The sequence below is a fragment of the Schistocerca piceifrons genome, chromosome 8 (genome assembly GCF_021461385.2).
Source record: "Schistocerca piceifrons isolate TAMUIC-IGC-003096 chromosome 8, iqSchPice1.1, whole genome shotgun sequence".
Taxonomy (NCBI): Eukaryota; Metazoa; Arthropoda; class Insecta; order Orthoptera; family Acrididae; genus Schistocerca; species Schistocerca piceifrons.
In genome coordinates this window covers 342,894,889-342,918,598 of record NC_060145.1, presented here as the reverse complement: position 1 = coordinate 342,918,598, position 23,710 = coordinate 342,894,889, and the positions used below count along the sequence as shown (strand labels likewise).

Below are 23,710 nucleotides of genomic sequence, written 5' to 3'. Positions count from 1 at the left end.
ACTTAGTAAGCTCTCTTCTTTTTTAATACTAATCAGCAGTGAGGAACAGTGTCAAATGCCTTCCTGAAGCTATCAGATCCTTAAATTTCCCCTGACAAAATCTTGCACCAATGTTTTCCTTCTGTTAACCAAAGAGCCTGATATTCTGTTCCAAATAACCTACAATCAATCGAACATCATATCATTTGTCATCTATTCCCTCTCAATTAAGATAAGGCCTGAAGCAAGGTTTTCTTTCAGTATTATCTTCCTGTGAAGAATCACATTTGGGGGAGCTTCCTTCTATCTGTTACTGCACCCAGCACTACTGTTATTCTGGCCTTTTCACTGTCACAAGTCCTTACAGGAACACTTTTAATGCTCTTCACACAGACAGCAACATTTGACAGCATATGAAAATAAAATGGTACCTGATCATTGTTGCCCATATGACCTAGCAAGTAGAGGTGTCGTTTCCTAAGATTGATTGTATGGCGCTGATATGTAAGTAACTTTTCGTCATGTACCTCTGGCAGTAGCTAAGCTAGCATAGTTCTGCATCGTTATGCCGGCCGGGGTGGCCGAGCGGTTCTAGGCGCTACAGTCTGGAACCATTACGGTCGCAGGTTCAAATCCTGCCTCGGGCATGGATGTGTGCGATGTCCTTAGGTTAGTTAGGTTTAAGTTCTAGCGGACAAATGACCTCAGAAGTTAAGTCCCTTAGTGCTCAGAGCCATTTGAACAATTTTTTCTGCATCGTTATGAAAACCTCGCCCTCTTCATCATCCTCAGGCACCTGTCTGTACAGTTCTGTGATGCATGTAGTTGAAAAATACTTCATTTCCTTCACATAGACAGTTTCTCGAGTAATCAGGAAGCATTCATTGCATATTTCTTGCATCCACTGAACAACTTGCTGCTCCAAATTGTACTGCTTTGGTCCTCTGAAGGTTTGGAATGTTGAACTGGCATTTGTTCATTTATTCTTCATCTGATGCCACATACGAACATTTACGTTGAAAATTAACAGTGCTTTAGAGCAGTGGCAGCTTTAAGAGCCCCATGGGTGAATGCTGGAAATCATGACATTCGGAAATAAACCACGAGATATTTTCGACGAGCAAGTATATAACTGTCATTGTTCCTCATAAGCTGTGTTATTACGTTCCTGCCAAACAATAGTGTGTGATGGCCTAGCTTTGCTTTTTACAATACTCTTTATATATTAATTCACGACATTAACTTCTTCAGTGTGGCCGTATTGTCTGTAGGTAGCATATAAATATCGAAGATATTTTAAAGCCCGTCTTTGCAACTATTAGAAAATGTGTCTTCGTCATAAATACATTCCGTTTTATTGAAACTAAACATCACCAGTGGTCTGTAATGGAAGCTATTTATAATGTGGCTTTCTTTCTGGATCAAAAAATTGGTTTTTTATGAAAGATATAGATATTTACTTATGATATTTTATGTTCAATAATCATGCACATCAGGGAACACTGTTGATTCAGGTCTACTCCCACATTGCTTCGTGGTGCTGCATTGTGTTGTGGTTTATACCAAGAAATGCAATGTTTCATGTGCCCTGTCCTGTGATTGGCTGACAGAAGCAAATCGGGCAGCTGCCATCTCGATTTCAGTGTTTATGGAGCTAACATATGTCTTGCTTGAAGGTTTTCGTATTTATACTTGCTTATTATAGAAGTATTAAGTCTCAATGATAGACCTCTCCAAAACATATCTTTTTAGTATGGTTTGTTGGCAGAAACAGCTGGTGCATGGGATAAAAATGAAGCACCAATGAGAACAGGAGACAGAACAGAGGAAGAGGGAGACTATGGAAAAGCGTTTCTGTATGTCCATCCTTGTGACTGATGGTCTGCGAGACTTCAGCCATTCACTTCCATAAAAAATGAAACACCTGCAGCCATCGTTTAGACATTATTTTATTATACTGCAACCAGTTACAGTGACTGAATACATCATCTTCAGGCCTGTATGCATAAACAGTAATGAGAGGATCATCAACTTATCAACCATGCAAATACAAAGGCAGATTAAAAACAGAATAAAAATCACGGACAATATTATACAAGAGCATTTATAGTAACAATTTGATAAAAACCAACAGATACCTCAATTCTCACATACCTAAAACAGAATTATTTATAGTATAACAGGATGAATATCCACTCTATACCTTGTGAAAATAATAAAATTTTTAATTAAATATTCCACAATTAAAATTTGGTCACTTAGATTACACACTAAACTGCAAAAACCTGAAATAACCTACCAACTACAGAAGTAACTGTAGAAAATGATAGATATATGAAAGAAATTCCAACATCAGAAATAAGTAAATAAAAAAGAAACATATATGTGCATGTAGTCTCTGCAAGGAGAGCATCAACAACATTTAATTGTCAATATAGGTAAAGCTATCAAAATGACAGTCAATAGGTCATGTCAAAGTTATAAAACACTGAGGTGAAAACTGTATATGTCATATGCATAAATGAGTGTCCAAGAATGAGTCAAAAGACAAATGTAGAAAACCACCTATGTCATACCACACACAGAATATACAAAACCCAATGAAAAACATATACACATATACGTGTAAGTAGTCCTTGGAAAAGACATCCTCTTACACCAACCCATCTTCTACCAGGTACAATTAGTACAGTGTAGCAATCTTAATATTTGTATGTCCATCCACTATCCTGTTAGCCTTGCAATCTTAATGCCAATGACATTTGCTGACATTATATTATCAACTGCTTCCAGGCCGTACTTGACCATATTTGATGAAGATTTTTTATATGTACGGTATTGTTTGTAATTGTTGACTGCTTTGCCTGGTTAGGACCAATTAGTGGATTACATACATGTTATCAGATATAATATGATTTTTCACCTGTATCTAATCCTTCAGCACAATATTGGATACATATGAAGATCCCCTCTCCAACAACAACTCACCTTTGTTATTACTGTTAACTTATCAATTGTATGATCTACAGAGGCCACATGTTCTGTGGATGTACATGATAAGTTTCTGACATTTACACAAGTTAGATTGTGGTTCTCATTTGATATTTATATTATAGCAGTACATCAGTACATGGATATATGGATGCATTTACACAAAATGTTGTTCACCTTGAATAGTATCTTGTGAGAGTTTTTCATATATTCTGTAGATGTTATGATCTAGGTGGTTTTCTACATTTGATCGTTTGACACATTTTGGACACTCATTTCATGCATATGACATAAGTATACCCCAATACAGTTTTTTTATTTTATATCTTTGACACGACACATAAATATATTTATATTGTCATTTTGATAGCTTTATCTATATTGACACTTAGATATTGTCGATGCTGTTCTTGCAAGGACTACATGCTCATAGATGCATACGTCTTTGGTTTACCTACTTCTCTGATGTTGTAGTTTGTTTTGTAGATTTACCATTTTCTACAGTTATTTCTGTACATTAGTAGGCTACTTCAGGATTTTGTAATTTAGTGTATCATCTAACTGACCAGTTTTTAATTATGGAACATTAAATCACTGATTTTATTAATAAGCAGTACATTTGTACAACGTTTACAGCGGAAGTCTGTCATGATATACTATATAAGATTCTATTTTAGGTATGTGACAACAGATGTATTCTAGGACCATTATGCTTCAAAAAGAATGTCCATAAATTCTGCCTTCAGTGTATCACTACTTAATAATTTCAATACTTATTAGAAAACTTTCGCCAATGATTAATTTGTACTACGTTTATAGTTGAAATCCGTCATGAAATACTATAAGATTCTATTTTCGGTATGTGACAATGGATGTATCTGTTGTTTTTTATCAGATGATTACTGTAAATTCATTTATTTAGTAATGTCCTTGATTTTTATTCCGTTTTTAATCTGTCTTTGTATTTGCATGGATGGTAAGTTGATGAGGCTGTAATTACAATTTATGCACACAGGCTTGAAGATGGTGTACTGAGCCACCAAAGGTGGTTGCAATACAATAAAATCACATCCAAACCATGCCTGCAAGTGTTTTATTTTTTACATATGGAGAAGAGGTTATGGGTGCAGGATCACTGAGGTTCGGGCTGCGCAGCAGGGGCGGTCATAGAGATTAAGGCCACCCCCCCCATCCCGTGTCACAGCGTGCTTCACAGTTTCCTCTGCCCAAAGCCACACTGAGCTCACTGGTGCCACATTCTTATGCTGTATTTCTGCTGCCTCTTCCTTCCATCCTTCCTCCTGCTTCCTGCCTCCTTCCCCTTCCCCCCAGCACACTCACTCCAACCTATAAGAACACTCCCCACTGTCTAGTATGAGCCAGACAGGGTAGCGTGGTCATACAGCTATTCGTATGTGCAGTCTGTAGCTCTGAAGAAAGATTCATGCAAAAGTTAGCACAGTCCTCTTTCTCATTTATGTGCCTACCGATGACTCAGTGCCATACCTACTAAAATGAATGCTAACTTCTCTTTTTACATTATTTATAAAAATGAATTTACATGTTTACAGAAACATTCCAGCAACATTGTGGTTTCCACACTGTGACAAGAGTTCAGATATGAATCATTTCTGTATCATCACAGTTATGCTCTGATACAGAAGGAAAGACCACCACATCAACGTTTACACATCAAGACAGCAAAAATTGTGAGAACATCTATTCATTATGCTTCAAAAAGAATGTACATAAATTCTGCCTTTGTGTATCACTACTTAATAGTATCAGTTTAGCAGAAAACCTTCACCAACGATTAATGCTGTAATAGTAACAGCAGTGGGTGTTTAGAGACCTTTGGAATTTACTGGTTTTGTTTGGATGACATTATCCTTGGAAACTTCTACAGAATGGCCAGACTTTATACTGGCAGTTACTGAGCTCACATAGTTACAAAAAATAAAAATCTTGCTTCATATGGCATTGGAAAGTCCTTGGTAGAATATAAATAATTTAATTAGTGAGGTAACAATTCATAAATATTAGAGACACCGAGTTATTCCTTCAACAGACACAGACTTCCTATGCATGACCCCCCCCCCTCCCTCTCTATCACGCATGTACACGCACACGTGCACACACACACACGCACGTCCGCGCGCGCACACACACACACACACACACACACACACAAAAAACTGGTTCACTTCTTACTTTAAGAACAAATGGCAAAAGGTCATTCTCCACAGTTTTGAAAATAGCTAAAATGTGGGTTCAAATGGGCGGCCCCTGGGGATCAGTGCTGTGGCCACTCCTGCTCCTTATTTATATAAATTACATGCCTTCTCGTATTATAGATGCTTCTAAAATATTTCTGTTTGCTCATGACACTAGCTCAGTAGTAAAGGATGTTGTGTGCAATTTGGCACTGTTTCAGATACTGCAGTTCAAGAAGGAAGTTCATGGCTTGTAGAAAATAAATGCTTTATCACAGTAAGATCAGTTTTTACAGTTTCTAACACACAATTGAACAAACCCCGACGTTTTAATTACAAAGAATGGGCACATGATTAGTGAGACTGAACAGTTCAAATTTCTAGGTGTTTAGATCAATGGTAAACTGTAGTGGAAAGCCCATGTTTAGGATCTTGTTCAAAGACTTAATGCTCACATTTTTACTATCAGAACAGTATCTGGAATAAGTGATAATTCAACATGAAGAGCAGTCTACTTTGCTTATTTTCATTTGGTTATGATGTATGGTATTGTATTTCGGGGTAACTCTTCCCATTCTCAAAGGGTATTTTTGGCTCAAGAACGGATGGTTTAGGAACGGATGGTTTCGGCAATATGTGGTGTAAGTTCGCAAACCTCTTGTTGATCCCTGTTCATTAGCCTGGATATTCTGACATCGGTCTCTCAATCTATATATTATTTAATGTCATTTTTTGTTAACAATATCAGCTTATTCCAAAGAAATAGAAGCTTTCTCTCAGATAATACTAGGCAGAAGTCCAATCTGCATTTGGATTGCACCTCCTTGACTCTGGTGCAAAAAGAGGTGCAGTATTCTGCTGCAACTATTTTCAATAAGCTACCACAAGAATTCAAAAAGTCATAGCAAAAATCCAGGTTCTTTCAAATCCAAACTGACGAGTTTCCTTGTGGATCACTCCTCCTATCCTGTTGATTAGTTCCTTGAAAAATTATGCTGATTCCTGCATTATTTTGTTGACTGCATTTCTATAAACTTATAGTTTGTCGTCTCTTAGGATTCATGAACACTTTATTATTATATCTATTATTACTTTTCTATTGTAATTTCATGTAGCGACATATTCCATGACCACATAGATTTACTCCTCAAATTCGCCCTATGGAACAAGATGTGTAAAATAAAATACACACACATACACACATCTACTGACAGAGAAATGTAGTCAGTTTTGACTATAGAGTTGTTCTCTCTCTCTCTCTCTCTCTCTCTCTGTGTGTGTGTGTGTGTGTGTGTGTGTGTGTGTGTGTGTGTGTGTGCCAACTGACAACTTAGCATCTAGACGATTTGGTGAGATGTTACATTTACTACTTAAATTATCTTTAAATTTTTATTTTAATAAATATGTCAGTTTATGTTAAAAGTACAACAGAATAAACACCAAAGTACATAAAAGCAATTTTAAAAAATTAAGAAAAAATGTAATATTAATTAATTTTCTGTTGCTTATATAATAAGTCTCATTTGGTCATTTACCAGAACGAGCAGTCACTGCTGATGCATTGATACGCCGCCGTAACTTTGTAATAGCAGAACGAATGAGACGTAATCGTTTTGCACGAGCTGGACCAAGTTTTAAATCCTGGCATCGAACTTGAAGTTCCAGTAAACGTGCTAAAGCTTCTCGGCCCTGTAAACAAATTATCAAACAACTTAATGAGTCATAAAATTACAATACAACTTAAGAGGAAACCTAAAATAAAGTGGCATGGTTCTCAAATCCATATAACCATTTGGTTTTAGCAGCTGCTACAAATGGTAAAAATCTACTAAAAACAAAAATCAAAGATAAATACTTCAAATATCTGTGAAAGAAGAAGAGTGTTTACTTAGCACAAGATAAACAGAGACAACTGAAGTACAATTAATAAACATTTACAAATAAAGTTCAGTTTCGAAATTCTAGATTCCTTCACACACCAGAGAATAGAGAAAGTGTATATTTGGACATTAAAGAAAAAGAGCAGTCACTTAAAAACATGAGAGGCAAAAAGTATGAATGAGAAGTAACATAAATAATTGACATCCCACATTCAAATTTGAATTTTTGTGTGTGAGCGTGTGTGTGTGTGTGTGTGTGTGTGTGTGTGTGTGTGTGTGTGAGCGTGCGCACTTGCATGCAAGTTTGTGTCAAGTCAAAAATTAATTGACGGGCTCTGAACAGAATACACTAACACTTTGAATTAATTATATATACAAGTTGGCCAGCCATTTTCACTGCTTCTGTTTAGGCACTTCTTTCATAAATATTAAGTAACATTTTACTTATCATGCTCCTTTGTACTAATCCAAGTACATGCTGCTGCACTGACAATCCAATTTATAAGTTAGGAAATCAGGAAAAATCAAAATGAATTACAAGGAACACTACAAATTTTCCAGAAATGAAGGTATTAAGAGTGATGCCCTCAAACACTGTCTCAGGTAGTTGAAAGAATTCTGCGCTGATATCTTAAGTTATGTTGTTAAAAGGGAGACATGATACGTGTTATTAGTAGGGACGGAAAAAATTCACATTTTGTGACAAATGTGAAATACAGTAGATGCAAATTCTGGCTCAAAACACGAAACACCTTAATAGGTGCTATTTCATAACAAACAGTATCCATATGAACTGTTTTATCAGAGATGAAATAGCTTTATTTTCTGCTTATAGATATTGAAAATGTAACCAATTTTCAGTTACTGGTGTTGTACTTCATCTGGTGATGCACAGTTTGAAAATATAGTGTGCATAAGAATCTTTTTCTGCATATAAATATTGAAAATGTAACTAATTTTCAGTTACTAGTGTTGTACCCCATCTGGTGATGACCAATTTGGAAATATAATGTGCTTAACAACCTGTTTGCAAAATAAAAAATGTATGCTGCAATGTACTCAATTATCTGGAGCCATGTGAACTGTGGTTGGTTGAATGGTCTATTTAAGATACACGTCGTGTAATACAATGTAGTACTCAGGCGTGGGGCCTAGAATTTTATAACAAAGAAAGGCGTACAGTTTTTTGTTAGTTAAAGCTCAACAGATGGTACAATGGCTCAAAACATGGTAAAATGTGAACAGTTTTAACATGGCAAGTTAGATGGTGGATATTTTGAAATGTGGTTGCATCGAATACAGCTAGAGGTCGGGCTTGAACTGCGTCATTACCAATACCTTGATAAACTTAGCAAGCAATACTTTGTGTTGTGTGTTGTTCATTGTTTTATTTTCTTATTTTGAAATAAGTGGAGTGACCAATCATGGTCTAGCATAGATTTCAATTACGACCCTTAAAACACCAGATGAGATCAGCGTTCTCTTTGACAATGTGTCACCTCTACTGTAAACGCTGATGCCCTGTGAAACGGAGGCTGGGCTTCTTTCCCTGCACCACTCCTCTCCCCTCTGGCAGTCAAAATTCTAGTTTGTTTATGCTTACGGCTGTCTGTCGCTATACCATATAGTGACTGTAAAACAAAATTTGAAACGTTTTTCAACTGCGCCAAAATTCTTCTCCTAATCTTAAACTAGAGTTATAGTACATTCGGTCCTACTTCTATGCTAAGTGCCTTGTTGCTTCTGTATCATTGCCAAGCATGAGTTACATGGTTCTAAATGCCCACAAAAGGTCAAAGTTAACAATCTGTATATTTTGTAACCATAAAATTGGTTGTGAAAAGACAAATAATGTTCAGAAACACCTTAAATTGGAAACACATTCAGTTCACTGGCAGGAAAATACTGCTGCTTTCCAAGAGAACAATTATTTTTGAAAGCTTGAGTACAGCCAGATGAAATAACAAAGGCCATTTCCAAAGAAAAAGGTGTTGAAGTTTTACCAAAAGTTAACATTCCAGTCAAAAAGGACCCATTCAGTACTTTTACAAAGACCAAATTGATTCTAATTTTGACAAAAATAGGTGTAAATTTTTAAAAACATGTGAATTTTGCAAAAAATAGATGCTACATTTTCCAGTCACTAGTCATGAGTCATATGCCTTGATCATACGTGTATGAAAAGGAACTGCAACACTGACACACAAATTGAGAAACATAATGATATTTGTCAGTTAGGTTTCATATGGACTGTAACTTTTGACTGAGAAACATCATCAAGAAAATTCACATAGAGAAAGAGGAATTCTATTTTATATTGCCTGATTTAAGATACTGTATGGCACTAAGGCAAAGAAAGCAAATAGAACTAAACCTGTTGTACACAGTTTATTTTTGTAAAATTTAGAAACAGAATTCATAAAGAAACTCTAAAGCACATGAAGGGGAAAATAAGGAGGGCCAAGGAGGGAAATACATTGCAAAGTCTAGAGTTGGATGAGGTGAGCAGAAGCTGCAATGTGTTACTACTAAAATACATACCTAATCAACATATTTAAAAAAGAAAGACTGGAAAGTTCTAGAGGAAGCTATGGGCAGTAGAAGTTTGTCAATACACAAACTCAAAATGCACGATACTATGCAGAAAAAAAGAAGATCGTGTATATATATGTTATTACCTATCAATATTAAAAATAGTTACAAAAAATAATGTAAAGCATAATAAATCTGAGAAATGTAACAGACAGAGTATTTACAATATTTTTTTCCTGTAAACCCATACAAGTCATTTCTTCACAAGAAAAACCATCAAATATTTTAGTACAGTGTATGTGCCACATACTTGAATGAAGTGTCGTCATGGGTACTTCAGAGACTTCTTAACTAAGCAAACATCTGTCAATTTCTGTTAGTGACTGTTTTTTATTTTAATACATTTTTATTGTTTACACCCAAGGAAAAAATTCTGGATCTCTATATTTTAAATCTGAAAAAGCTGCACACGAACTTGGAAACCACAACAAAAACAATAATAAAGTGAGAACTGCAAAAAAATTCACATTAAAATTAATTCAGTAAGTTTACATACCCCAACTTCCACTTTGCTTGTGATGTCAGCAAGTTCACGGTCAATATCAGATTCAGCATGCTGAGTCTTTACAGGAGATTCATCTGGTGGTATAAGCAATCCTGTGACTGGATCAAATTTTAGCACCTCCATATCATAGCGGGCCTGCCTTATAAGTGCTCCACCTTGCTCTCGCATACGGAGTGCAGCCCGATAGAATACGGTGTCACGAGCATTATATGCCATGCAGTTGTTTATCATCAGTAGGAAGTCCGCTTCTAGTGAATCAAGGTCTTGATATTCAAAGTTTGCTGCCTAACATAAAAAAGGTAACATTTGATAGACGACTATGTTACCACTCTGCATAAATCAGATAAGCAACCTAAAATTATCAAATCAAAACATGAAATTACATAAAAATGTTGTATGCATAATATACTGACCACAACAGTTCTGGGATCAGTAAATATGTCACATTTTGTGTCAACGTACACATTCATTTCACTCTGCTTTCATAAATTGGAAGATGGGCCTTTTACACAAACTAAAATTCACTGAAAAATACAGTTATGGGTCTCTATATGACTCCAGAAATGGAATACTAGCTCAAAAGCACACAATACAATGGTTACAGGTGATTTATATGCATGTGGCATAGATTCACAGAGATTTCAGATGATTTAGCTACTTCTCAAGATGAGTAATTCTCAGCACTTAGAAGGTGCTGGCATGGATATTAGATTTCTTAAAAACACATGCTAGAAATGTATAACAGTATGCCACTGACATCCCACCATGTCAGCATGTCGTCTGAGCTCTCATGTTATTGACATCATAAAAAAAACCCCACACATAACGCAATTACCAATGATGCCAGTGTACAACAGGACAAAAGACTAGAGGACCTCACTCCCCCACCTGTGGACCGACACAGGACACTACTGTACAGTTCAGATCACCACATATCTAGTAATACTAATTTCTGCTTCATTGTCAGACTGCAAACATAATACTGACATCCATCAAGTACAAGTGTAGGATTATTTCAAATTTCATACACGGAGTACGAAATACAGTCCCATCTAATGTGCTACCATCCTTAATGTATCACTGAGTGCTGTCTTTAAGATTAAGGGTGTTCTATTTTTAACAGAACACATACAATGGGCCTATGATAATAGAGGCCTCTTTCATGAAGACATCTGCAAAAAATATGGGTCAATATTCTTGTCACATAGCTGTTTGCAAAGTTTGTTAGACCTGAATCATATTCTGTAGCTGTTTTGAGGTGTGTGAGCAAGAGGAAATAATCACCGCAATTGCTCATCAATGATTTTGTCATGACCATTTTCCAATACTTGCAGCTGTTTAAAACAGGTTCAAAGTCCAAATAACTTATGGGAATGCAGCCGGGTGACATTGACAACTGCCGACATTTTGAAAAGTTTACATTCTTGCACAGTACTTGCATGCTGCAGTTTAGCCTTGAAAATAACTGGATGTGCACCTCTGAAATATCACCTCTTGTTGGCGGCATCATCCTGACACATTTCCACAAGTTAGTTGAACATTGTACAAGCTGGGAGAAACTCAGGTCTCACTAGTCCAAAGTTACACAACTGAAATTTGAGACACTCCAATATCTGAGAAATTAACTATTTCTCAATCACAGGTCTTGTCTTTACTTTCTCTTCCTGTAATGATAACAAGTGTCTTAACTCCAAGGTGTAGCTGTGCTAGACATAACATTTTTCCAAGATGCGTCAGTATATGTTGACTAATCCTGTAATTTTTTGACAAATGTATATGCATTTTGTCACCACATTAAGTCAGGTTACAGAAATGAAATCTTGATATTTTGAGCTTGAAACTAACACAAAAAAGCCAATTTTTAATAAATACATTGAGACCTTGTGCTAATATGACCAGCCATATATAACTACTGGTTAAACTAACAAAATGGCTATAAATATTGGTCTTCAAAGACACAAAAACCATTCTTAAAACTGTGTGCGACAGATTGTTTGCATTTGTATAGCATTGTAAATGAAACCATAAAAACATATATCTGAGTTTGAGTTCTGGTCCACAATGAAATTTTAACTTCTTTATTACAGTCATTATAATGGAACATGGTGATGAAAGTGCTGAGCCCAACAGATGTAAAAGTCGAAAATTAATACCTTGACACGCATTGTTGATAAATCCATTGGCTGCTTAACAACGTCACTGTAGTCCACAACTTCTGTCTGGTCAACAGGCTCTGAGAATATTTCACCAGTGTCTTTCGTCTGCAATAGATCTATAAGACCTATCATGAAGCATTCTCGAGGACATAGTTCCATCCGCAGACAGTGTTCCCTCCTAGCAGGGTGGTAAAAGGTAAGAGAATGAATTAGATTTGTAATTTGAACACAGTTTCGATATTAAAATTTTTACAGAACACTCTAGTCATTAATTACTAAGGAAAGACATGTAAGAATTTTTCCCTCACACCTCTCTCCACCCACACCCTACAACGTTGAGAGAGGGGGGGGGGAGAAGGAGTGAGACAGTGGGGGTTGAGGGTGAGAAGGGGGGGAGAGGGGAAGCGGAGAGGGGGAGGTGGGAGGGGGATGGGGAGAGGAGAGAGGGACGGGGGAGGGAGGGAGAGAAAGAAAGAGAGAGAGAGAGAGGGAGAGAGAGAGAGAGAGGGAGAGAGAGAGAGAGAGGGAGGGAGGGAGGGAGGGAGGGAGGGAGGGAGGGAGGGAGGTTTTGGTGTTTCATGTGCTAACCTATTTAGTTTAATAAGTATACAACTTTTTTTTTTTTTTTAGACTCTGGGATCTTTCTTTTTCTACATTACTAGCACAAAAGTGAGTAAAACAGAATGATGTACAGGGTGAGCACAAAGTCTTGCCCTGATTATAACAATTTATTAAATTTATTACAGAATAACTGTTTGATATAATAATTTAGATTTGATGCCATTACACAGGTTAGTGTTACTAGCTTTTCTTAAGACCTTACGTTAGTAAACCTCAACGTGTGTTCCATTGGTAGCTCGGAGAATGTTGAGGCCGTATTCCAGTTCGCCAGGTGTTTCGTAACATGTGTTCTGTCACAGTACCCACAGCAGCTTGTATCCTAGCCTTAATTCGTTGACATCAGCAACTGATGTGATGAAGACTCTGTCCTTGATATAGCCCTGGATATAAAATTCAAGGGCTGTAATATATGGAGAGCGGGGTGGCCAGGGTGTTGGACTGTTCCGTGGGGGTGGGGGGTGTTCTTCCATCTTGCTGGATAATTATCCCTGGTTGACATTCTTCTAACTGTGGCATAATGAACTGTTGCAAAATGTCTAAGTAAATATTAGCAGTAAAGGATTTTTCCACGAAGAAAAGTGGTCCAAAAACCCTGTTATGCATAGGCCACACCAAACATTCACTTTTTCACTGTCTCACTGTAATTGTACAGTAGTATGTGGAGACTCTGAACCCCATATACGGACATTATGCCTATTTACTATTCCACTGACATGAAAGGTGGATTCATCGGTAAAGCATATGCGATTTAAGTAATCGTTAGCACCATTACTCCTGTTGAGAATATCAGTTGCAAATTCAGCACGTGTCAGCAAATCATTCACTTGCAAGGCCTGCATGATTTGCACTTTGTAAACACGCAACCTACGCCTTTCATGAGGAATTTTCACCACACTTGCTTGTGATATTTGGAGTTCACGTGATGCTTGAAGAGTTGATTTAGACGGACTCCGTTGAAATGATTACCAAACACGATCAACAGTTGCATCATTCACACGAGGCCTGCCACTTCAAGGACGATCTTCAATGCTGCCTATTTTGTTAAACTTTGCATACCATCGCTTTATTGATATAACGTCAGGTGGGCTGTGTCCATAAGACGCCTGAAATTTATGCTGAACACTGATGGGTGATTTTGTTTTTGAAACCAAAGCACACACTGTGCTTTCTCCTGCTTCAACACCATTTTGCCAGCACCTAACGTGACCTAACAGACCGCGTCAGTTTTGTGGAGCACTAGCACCATCTATTAGTCACAACAACTAGTAACACTAACCTATGTAACAAGATGAAATGTACTTATTATGGCAAACAGTTATTCTGTTACAAATTTTTATAATCAGGGCAAGACTTTGTGCTCACCCTGTATATACTGTCTTAGAGCAGTTCATGACATGATAATTGGAGCCCATAGTAAAACATCACAACATATGTGAATTTTAAAATTTTCTCGGTGAACTGATTCTTGAAACAAATTTCAGGCTTGCAGCCGGTCGTCATTCAATAATTCGCACGATATTTCAACTGGGCACCTGCCAGTCATCTTCAGGTGAGCTGTCGCAGACTGGCGAAAACGTCCTCCGTTCTGCAATATATAGCATACTGTAACTATTCTGCGCAAGTGTCAAAAACTTGATAGATGAACCACACTGCCCGCCGGCAACGCCCTCACTGGTGGAATAGCAGAACTTAGGCACCCTCTGCGTTGCTGTTTGCCACGGCCGTGGACCCACTCTGTCATCTTCGATTTGAGCAAATCGTGGAGATGATGGGATTCCATGCACTGTCCAGCTGGTAGCCGCTGTCAAAGTTTAACAGATTTTCCGCCAGTTGTATTTCTACAGATTCTTTAATAATGGAGTCCCAGAAAGACGTTGCTGTGGACAAAATCATTGTTTTCTCATACTCCATTGAATGTCCAGTAGAAATACAATGTTCAGCAATAGCAGACTTGCTTGGCTGCAAAAGGTGGGTGACTACCCTAGCCTCATTCTAGATTACAAGTGGTCAAAGACTCATATAAGATTCACAGCAAACACAGATATAACACAAGAAAGAAGCAGACTCTTCAGGCTGTAGGTCTGCTGTTGCTGAACATTGTATTTGTACTAGACATTCAATGGAGTATGAGAAAACAATGATTATGTCCACAGCAACGTCTTTCTGGGACTCCATTATTAAAGAATCTGTAGAAATATGACTGGCAGAAAATCTGTTAAACCATGACAGCGGCTACCAGCTGGACAGTGCATGGAATCCCATATCTCCACGATTTGCTCAAATCAAAGATGACAGAGTGGGTAGACGGCCGTGGCAAACAGCAACACAGAGGGCGACTGAGTTCCGCTATTCCACCAGCGAGGGTGCTGCTGGGGGTGGGGTGGGGGGGTGGGGGGGGGGGGGGCAATGTGGTTCATCTATCAAGTTTTCAACGCATGCGCAGAATAGTTACCGTACGCTATATATTGCGGAATGGAGGATGTTTTCACCAGTCTGCGACGGGACACCTGAAGATGACTGGCAGGTGCCCTGTTGAAATATCGTGCGAAGTATTGAACGACAACCAGCTGCAAGCCCAAAATTTGTTTGAACAGTCAATTCACCAGGAAAATTTTAAAATTCACATCAGAAGCCTTTACGGGGAGGAGATGGCCTCACATATCCGAAGTTTCGAGAAGCTACGTGGTAAAAGAGCAAAGCTTTTAAGTTCTTTAACCTTTTTATTGAGATGTCGGGACCATGGCATTATACCAAAATTTGCTAGAGTGATTCATTTCATTAAGACCGCTGCTGCATGGAAGATTACTGAGAAGGCTAGTCTTGCTATTGTCAAAGAGAGGATTTGCTACACAAGATGAAGGTTAGATGCTATTTCAGCAGAACTTTACCAGTTACATCTGAAGGTTGCAAGGTATCTTTCTCCTGTATCATGGGACTGGGTTGATGGAGAGACTTCGGCCAAGTTCGAGTGGATCCACAAGGATGCTAATTGTCAGCAGATATCAAAATTTGATCATCTGTTACTACAGAAGCCGTCGCCAGAAGGGATAATGGTACAACATTCCGTTGTCAATCTCACGGAGAAGAATTTGGACGACGCGAAACTGTCTGTATTAAGCAAGGGACTCAACTTTGCACCTACACCTACAGCACCACCATTAATAAGTATTTTGAGTGGTGTTGAAGAAGCTGTATGACGTCTTCCTTTGGATGCTGCAGACGAAATAAGAGGGAAACTTGCCGTGCTCTGTTGAAAGTTCCTACTCAACGCAGTAATTTAACCTCTGCAGAAAGGGTTGCATTACGAAATCTGAGAGAGGACCCTGACGTAGTGGTATTGAAAGCTGACAAAGGTAATGCAACAGTTTTGTTACCTCGTGGTGTGTATAAAGATAAGATGTATGGTCTGCAAAGTGACTCTACCTATAGGAGGATTGATTACGATCCTACAGGACGTGTGCAACGGAAAACTTCAGCACTATTAAATTCCTCCTCCTTACCGCAAGAGACCATCAAGAGGTTAAGACCACATGGTTGTGTACCTCCAAGACTGTATGGCCTTCCAAAGATTCATAAAGAGGGTCTTCCTCTGCGTCCAATAGTGAGCAACATTGGAGCTCCTACATATGATTTAGCTAAACATCTCACTTCCTTACTGAGACCTTTCGTAGGCAAGTGCTCACATCACATACGTAACTCAGCTGATTTTATCAATAGACTGGGGGCTCTTCGTCTTAGCAGTGTAGACCTTCTAGTAAGTTTTGATGTGTCTCACTTTTTACAAAAGTTCCTCTTGCAGATTCTTTGACACTGATTGGTAACATGTTTCCTGTAGATATCACTGTTTTGTTCAGGCACGCTCTTTCCTCAGCTGACTTTGTGTTTAATCAAGAATATTTTGAACAGACTGACGGTGTCGCCATGGGTAGCCTCCTGTCTCCTTTGGTGGCCAACCTTTTTATGGAGGATTTTGAAGAGAGAGTGCTTGAATCAGCTGCCCTGAAACCAACAGTTTTTTGGCGGTATGTGGATGACACTTTCATAGTGTGGCCTCATGGAGAAGATAAATTAATGGAGTTTCAACATCACCTCAACTCCATTCATAGCAACATCCAGTTCGCCATGGAAATAGAAAAAGATGGTTGTTTGCCTTTCTTGGACGTCCTGGTTCGAAGGAAGAATGATGTTTCTCTAGGGCATTCAGTTTACTGGAAACCCACTCATACTGATTTGTACCTGCAAGCATCGAATTGCCATCACCCATCGCAAACCATGAGTTTGCTTAAAACACTTGTTCATAGAGCTCATACTGTCTCAGATCTAGATAGCTTACCTCAAGAACTCGCCCATCTAAAGACAGTATTAAGTGAAAATGCGTATTCCATCCGGCAGATTAACACGGCACTAACAGTTAAAACTAAGAAGCAGGAAGTGAATAAAGAGGAGAACATGCCGGAACAATCTTTAGCTTTTCTTCCTTTCGTTGGCAAGAATCCTCAGAAAATTTCAGGTAAAAGTGCTTTTCCACCCACCATCGAAGATTGCGGACCTTGTGGGATCAGTTAAGGACAATCTGTTACTATGAAAGGCCGGAATTTACAAGATACCGTGCCAATGTGGTATGGCTTACATAGGTCAAACCATACGCACTGTGAAAGAACGCTGCACTGAACATCAACGTTACACCCGTCTTTTGCAGTAAAGCAAGTCCGCTATTGCTGAACATTGTATTTCTACTGGACATTCAATGGAGTGTGAGAAAACAATGATTTTGTCCACAGAAACGTCTTTCTGGGACTCCATTATTAAAGAATCTGTAGTAACACGACTGGCAGAAAATCTGTTAAACCGTGACAGCGGCTACCAGCTGGACAGTGCATGGAATCCCATCATCTCCATGATTTGCTCAAATCGAAGACGACAGAGTGCGTCCACGGCCGTGGCAAACAGCAACGCAGAGGGTGACTGAGTTCCGCTATTCCACCAGCGAGGGCGCTGCTGGTGGGCAATGTGGTTCATCTATCAAGTTTTCGACGTATGCGCAGGATAGTTACAGTACGCTATATATTGCGGAACGGAGGACGTTTTCGCCAGTCTGTGACAGCTCACCTGAAGATGACTGGCAGGTGCCCAGTTGAAATATCATGCAAAGTATTGAAAGACGACCGGCTGCAAGCCCGAAATTTGTTTGAACAATCACAACATAGCTGACGAAGTGCCTAACATTGGATGCTATGAAATGCAAGGGCTCTCTGCAACAACTTTGATTATATTCTGCTCCTCTCTCCATTACACTCTTGGTATTACCATTTAATAAGTTCAAATGCAATTATATCATTGCATGACATATAGTTTAGGACATTTGATGTCATAAACATTGAGCTGTATGAAAATGAAACAGCAGGGTGAAAGTCACTAGAGATACAGATGAAATTTGTATACAAACCTGTCTAAAATATGTTAAATGTATGTGACATGTGCATATTTGGGAACAGCCATTGACAAAAAACTTCTCCTAAATCCGTGGATTGATTTCAACCAAACATGGTACACTTACTAATATCTGGAAAGAAATACTGTGGGGGTAGGAAGCAGCACCCACCTACTGGGGTATTAGTGATAACATGGAGTGAGAATGAGGAGAAGAGGAGATTGACAGACAGGTAGCGGGAAAGAGGAGATGGTCACAGATATGGGAGAGGGGAAATGGACAGAGGGAGGGGGAGGAGAAATGAACTGAGGGAGGGGGAGAGGAAATGGACAGAGCGGGAAGAGGAGGAGGTGGATGGAGGGAGGGGGGAGGAGGAGACTGATGGAGGGGGGGGGGGGGGTAGGAGATGACAGAGGGAGGAAAGAGGGGATGGAAAAGGACATTAATGTTTAATGTCCCATTGACAACAAGATCATTAGAGACAGCGTAAGCCCGGATTGGGGAAGGATGGAGAAGGAAATTGGCCGTGCCCTTTCAAAGGATCTGTCCCAGCATTTGCCATAAGCAATTTAGTGAAATCACGGAAAACCTAAATCTGGATGGCCAGATGTGAGCTGGAAGTGTAGTCCTCTCAGATGCAAGTCCAGTGTGCTAACCACTGTGCTACCTTGCTCAATGCAGGGAATGAACAGAGAGGGTGGGGCAGGAGAAGAGGGACTGAGAGAGACAGTAGGAGGAGATGGACAGAGAGAGAGAGAGAGAGAGAGAGAGAGAGAGAGAGAGAGTTGGGAGGAGCAGACAGGCTGAGAGAGAATGAGGAGGAGATGGATAGAGAGAGAGGGAAGAAGAGATGGACTGAAATAATCTCCAATATACTTGCTCTAACTGACCACATTCCCACATCTGCTCTTACTGAAGACAAAAGTTCTGTCATTCACCTTTAATCTTCATGTAGTGAATTCTATACACTAACAATTAGTTTATGACTATGTATTTCAAATTAACATCCTTTAATGTAATAACAAACAACTATAATAATAATGAATAGTAACAGAAGAAAAGAATCACGTTTAGGAACATATTATTGCCTCCAGTAATTCAGTAACTACTTATACATTTCTCAGCTATGAATTCAGATACTAATGAATACTTTAAAAATTAAATTTGATACCCATACGAGAAACTTACAATTTGCATAGTTCTTTTTTGAGCTTCTCTCGTTTGCGCACCAGTTCACAGAGGAGTCGAGCTCGTTCCAAATCTTGGCGAAGGCACTGCCAAAACTTCAGTTGTCGATAAAGTTCACCCTGCAACAATACAGTAATGTATTTCAATTGCAGACTTGTCAAAACATTCAAGGAGATATTGTATGATATGCTCCTACCTTGCACTAGCAACCCGTATACAGCTGCATTATGTTCTAGAGAAAATCTTACACAACTGTTCCTTTTTACCATCCATCACAATTGTGGAACTTATTTGTTTTAGTAAATTAAACAGTCTTCACTCTTGTAACACAGTTTTTGATTTAACAATGACGTACAGATTTAAAATATTTAACAATGGTTGCTGTCAATCATCCTTCTTGTATAAAACTCTATATAAGGCTCCTAGCTTTAAAACCACTGTATAATTTTTGTCATGACCTAGTGTTAATGTTTATTTCCTACATTTGTAATGTGCTGTCTTATACACTATTGTTCAGCTTCATCTTGGTCAAAGAGCGTTCCGCTCGATTTCTTCTTGTACACTGAGGTGGTACAATGTCCCTAATAAGAGTTAAAAAAACTTTGTGTAAACACCACTACAAAATGATCTTTACTGCGAAAGTAGGACAAAATTAAAGAATGACTCTTCTGAGGAAGTAATCTTGATCATCTCAAGCACCACAGCTGATTCTTGTTAATATTAATAAGACACCACAAAAGTTATATTCTTCAGAGTGATATTTTGAATACGATATCAGAAATGACGGGATTTGTAGACAACAACATGTTTGTTTTGACCAATTCTTCCAAGGAAAACATATTTAAAAAAGGGGGATTGACAAAGACCAAATAAAATTAAACATGAAATCAGCTGCATTTTACTACACAATTTAAAAAAATTACTGTGACTACCCTAGCCTCATCCTAGATTACAAGTGCTCAAAGTCTCATATAAGATTCACAGCAAACACAGATATAATACAAGAAAGAAGCAGACTCATCAGGCTGTAGGTCAGACATGTAGATAACAAGAATTTATTCCAAAATGTCTTCAGGGGGACGTGTAGATACTATGAAAATTTTGGAAGGGAAACAATTGAAGTCAATAAGAGTACGCAGGTAATGAAAGAGAAACATGTAGGACAGGCATTTCATTTCGAAAGTGTTAAGATCTCAGATGGCTAGTAACTAAGAACATATGTAAAATTGGACAAGAATTCAAATACGTCTTTAAATGTTTATATAATGTAAATGATTGTTCAGAAAAAAGAGAGTAATGAATATAATGACACTGTAGAAGAAATGCCACATGATGTTTTACAAAGGCACATAAAGAAGATAGTTTTTCCATATGAACAGTTTAAATTAGTCAAAAGAAATAAAGCAAACTGTCACTGATTTGGACTTCATGATAATTCAGATTGGTCTAGATTCTATGAACCCAAAGACAAAGTGGTAATCCAAACTCATTAAAAAATTTTAAAATTTCGTTCTTGATTTGTATATGGTCCGTTGAGCTAAGCCACTTCCAAAGACAACTTGTTCCTTTCTCTCATTAAAATCCAATATTTTTCTATGCAGTTGATGACAATTTTAGTGAATATCTTGTACATTATGTAGAGGAGGCTGATAAGCCTGAAGTTTTTTTATGCCTTGTGTGTCTGCTTTTTTGTGAAGTACAGTTACTGTATTGTCCTGGTTTTGTGAGAGATGTTCTCCACAGACATTCTGTAAATCTGGACTACTTGGGGCGAGTCCCACTCCAAATTACTGAAAACCCCTATTATAGAAATGTTTTCTAAATTAATCATCTAAAGCTATAATTATAAATATAATATACACAATAGTTAGATTAAAACTAGATGAATTGTAATATACTGCACAGCATAGTACTCACATTGAACAATAGGGTTAAATAAATTAAAAGTTTCAACACATATTCAAAGGTTTCATTAAATTAGCTCCAATAACAAGAGCCCATGCCGTATAGACTCTTCCCATCAACACCAGCATTTTTGAAATATAGAGGTGAGAACTCAGCCCGCTTTGAAGTTGAAATATGCTATATTTAATTATCTGTGATCCACAATTGAGATACCTCAAGCATTCTAACCTGGTTAGCTTCCCAAAAAATATGATCATCAGAAAGAGTTTTCCAAATCTTCACTTAGAACATATCATCATCCACGAAGTGTAGATGGTACATGTCTGAGTCATCCCTATAATCCTCATACAAATCCTATGGACACCATTAGGTTACCTGCCACTTGTCTGAGAATGCACCAACAACTCTTGACAAAAAAAGTGAATAAAGGAAATAAATAAAGAGAGGGAGAAATCCGCAGAAATATGAAAAACAGAGATACTTTAAACTAATAATGAAAGATTTTCCAGTTGAAAGATATTGATTCTGAAACTGTACAGAAGCATACTGCGTTGCTCAATACAGAAGACCCCAAAAAAACAAGTATGCCATCTCATAAGCTCATACTGTAAAACTGCCATCTCATAAGCTCATACTGTAAAACCAAAAAAACAGTTATAAAATGTTTGGAATGATATCCTCAGACTGTCTGTTTTGCAAAATATTAAAATAGACTGCAGTGAATCTCAAGGTAGTCAGTGTCTGTGGTGATCTGTGATTTAAAAAGGAATTCAATAAAAGCACTCAGTCTTCAGGCCATGAGTGGCCTACCGGGACCATCTGACCGCCATGTAATCCTCAGTGGAGGATGCGGATAGGAGGGGCGTGGGGTCAGCATACCGCTCTCCTGGTCGCTATGACGGTATTCTTGACTGAAACCGCTACTGTTCGGTTGAGTAGCTCCTCAATTGGCATCACGAGGCTGAGTGCACCCCAAAAAGGCATTCAATATTAAAAGTTAATATCTACCTCACAAACTGTAAAATATCTGAGGGGTGCTTGCTGCCTCCAAGACCGAGTGAAAAAGTTCTTGGATTTTGCACTGCAATGGTACGCTAGCTCAGATCCTGCTTTCAAGTGCAAGTTTGTTTCAAAACAATGCACATCTGTCATATTTCTCCCATACTTTCCTCTCAAACTGAACTTGTCAGAATTTTTCCTCTGCACTATGACCAAAACTAAAATGAAAGGAAGTTGTTTCCAAAGCATATAGCACATTCAGAAATCAGTAATAAAAGAAGTCGGTGTCGTTAAAAAAAAAATCATTCCAGGAAATAATATTCCAAACAGCACGTACTCAATACTGGGAAATACTTTGAAGGAAACAACACTTAAAATATCGTAAAATTGTAAATGAAATGTCTATAGCACGAATTCTGTCTTCCACCACATTCTATACAACCACAAAATATCGCCATGTGCGCCACCCACTGTAACTGCAGAATGACCTATCAGTCGTTAAGTGCTGTGTACAGGCTCCGTAAGTCACTAATGTGCATAAATTGTAATGCATATTACGTTATGTTGCATGCTATATGCAGTATATCAAGACGATGATGTCACTCTGTGGAAACAAAACAGTTACGAGGAATTAAATTATGGTCAGTGTATAAAACTAAAACCAGAATGGACGAGAATGCTGCAGTTTACATCTATCACAATTTTTTTCAGTCTTCCATCTTAGTGTGCTTCTTTTGAGAATATTACACCAGAGTGCACAGTTTTCCATGCCTCAGAAACAGGTATGGCATGCAGTTCAACTCTGCTGCTGGACTGATATCGTCAGTCAGTACACACATGGTAGCAGGAGAACTGTTTTAGCATGCAAGTGACATTATATCTCTATAAAATCTCTTCAAACATTTCAAAAATGCCATGGATCCAAAAATAAATTTGTTCATTGAGCAGTATGTCTGGCTTCTTCAAGAGATTCATGAAAATTCTGAGTTCCTCCAGCATATTACCAAAAAAAACTCTTTGGAACTGTCTGCATTATTTCCATGTGCTGTTTTAGCTTTTGTTCTTTACATCACATGGTTTGTGTGTGTGTACTGAATATGGTTATATTTATCATGTGCATGTATCATATTATTTACACAAGATCCAGCTTAGCTTATCCTTTACATGTTTCAACAGATCTGAAGATATTCATAATATGGAAGAAACAGTAACCATTTTAAACACAAATGGAACAATGGACTTAAATTTAA

General features: G+C 38.1%; 1 protein-coding gene across 2 annotated transcripts in view; it reads right to left on the bottom strand.

Annotated features, from left to right (window-relative positions):
* The window catches only part of LOC124711221 (peregrin), a 256,431-nt gene that overhangs the window by 133,749 nt on the left and 98,972 nt on the right, over positions 1–23,710 (bottom strand). For both annotated transcript variants that reach the window (XM_047241178.1, XM_047241180.1), the window contains exons 10-13: positions 19,557–19,675; positions 12,314–12,494; positions 10,152–10,445; positions 6,719–6,872 (exon numbers count right to left, since the gene is read on the bottom strand). In XM_047241178.1, the coding sequence (XP_047097134.1) occupies positions 6,719–6,872; positions 10,152–10,445; positions 12,314–12,494; positions 19,557–19,675 (748 nt within the window). The remainder of the gene's footprint in view (positions 1–6,718; positions 6,873–10,151; positions 10,446–12,313; positions 12,495–19,556; positions 19,676–23,710) is intronic.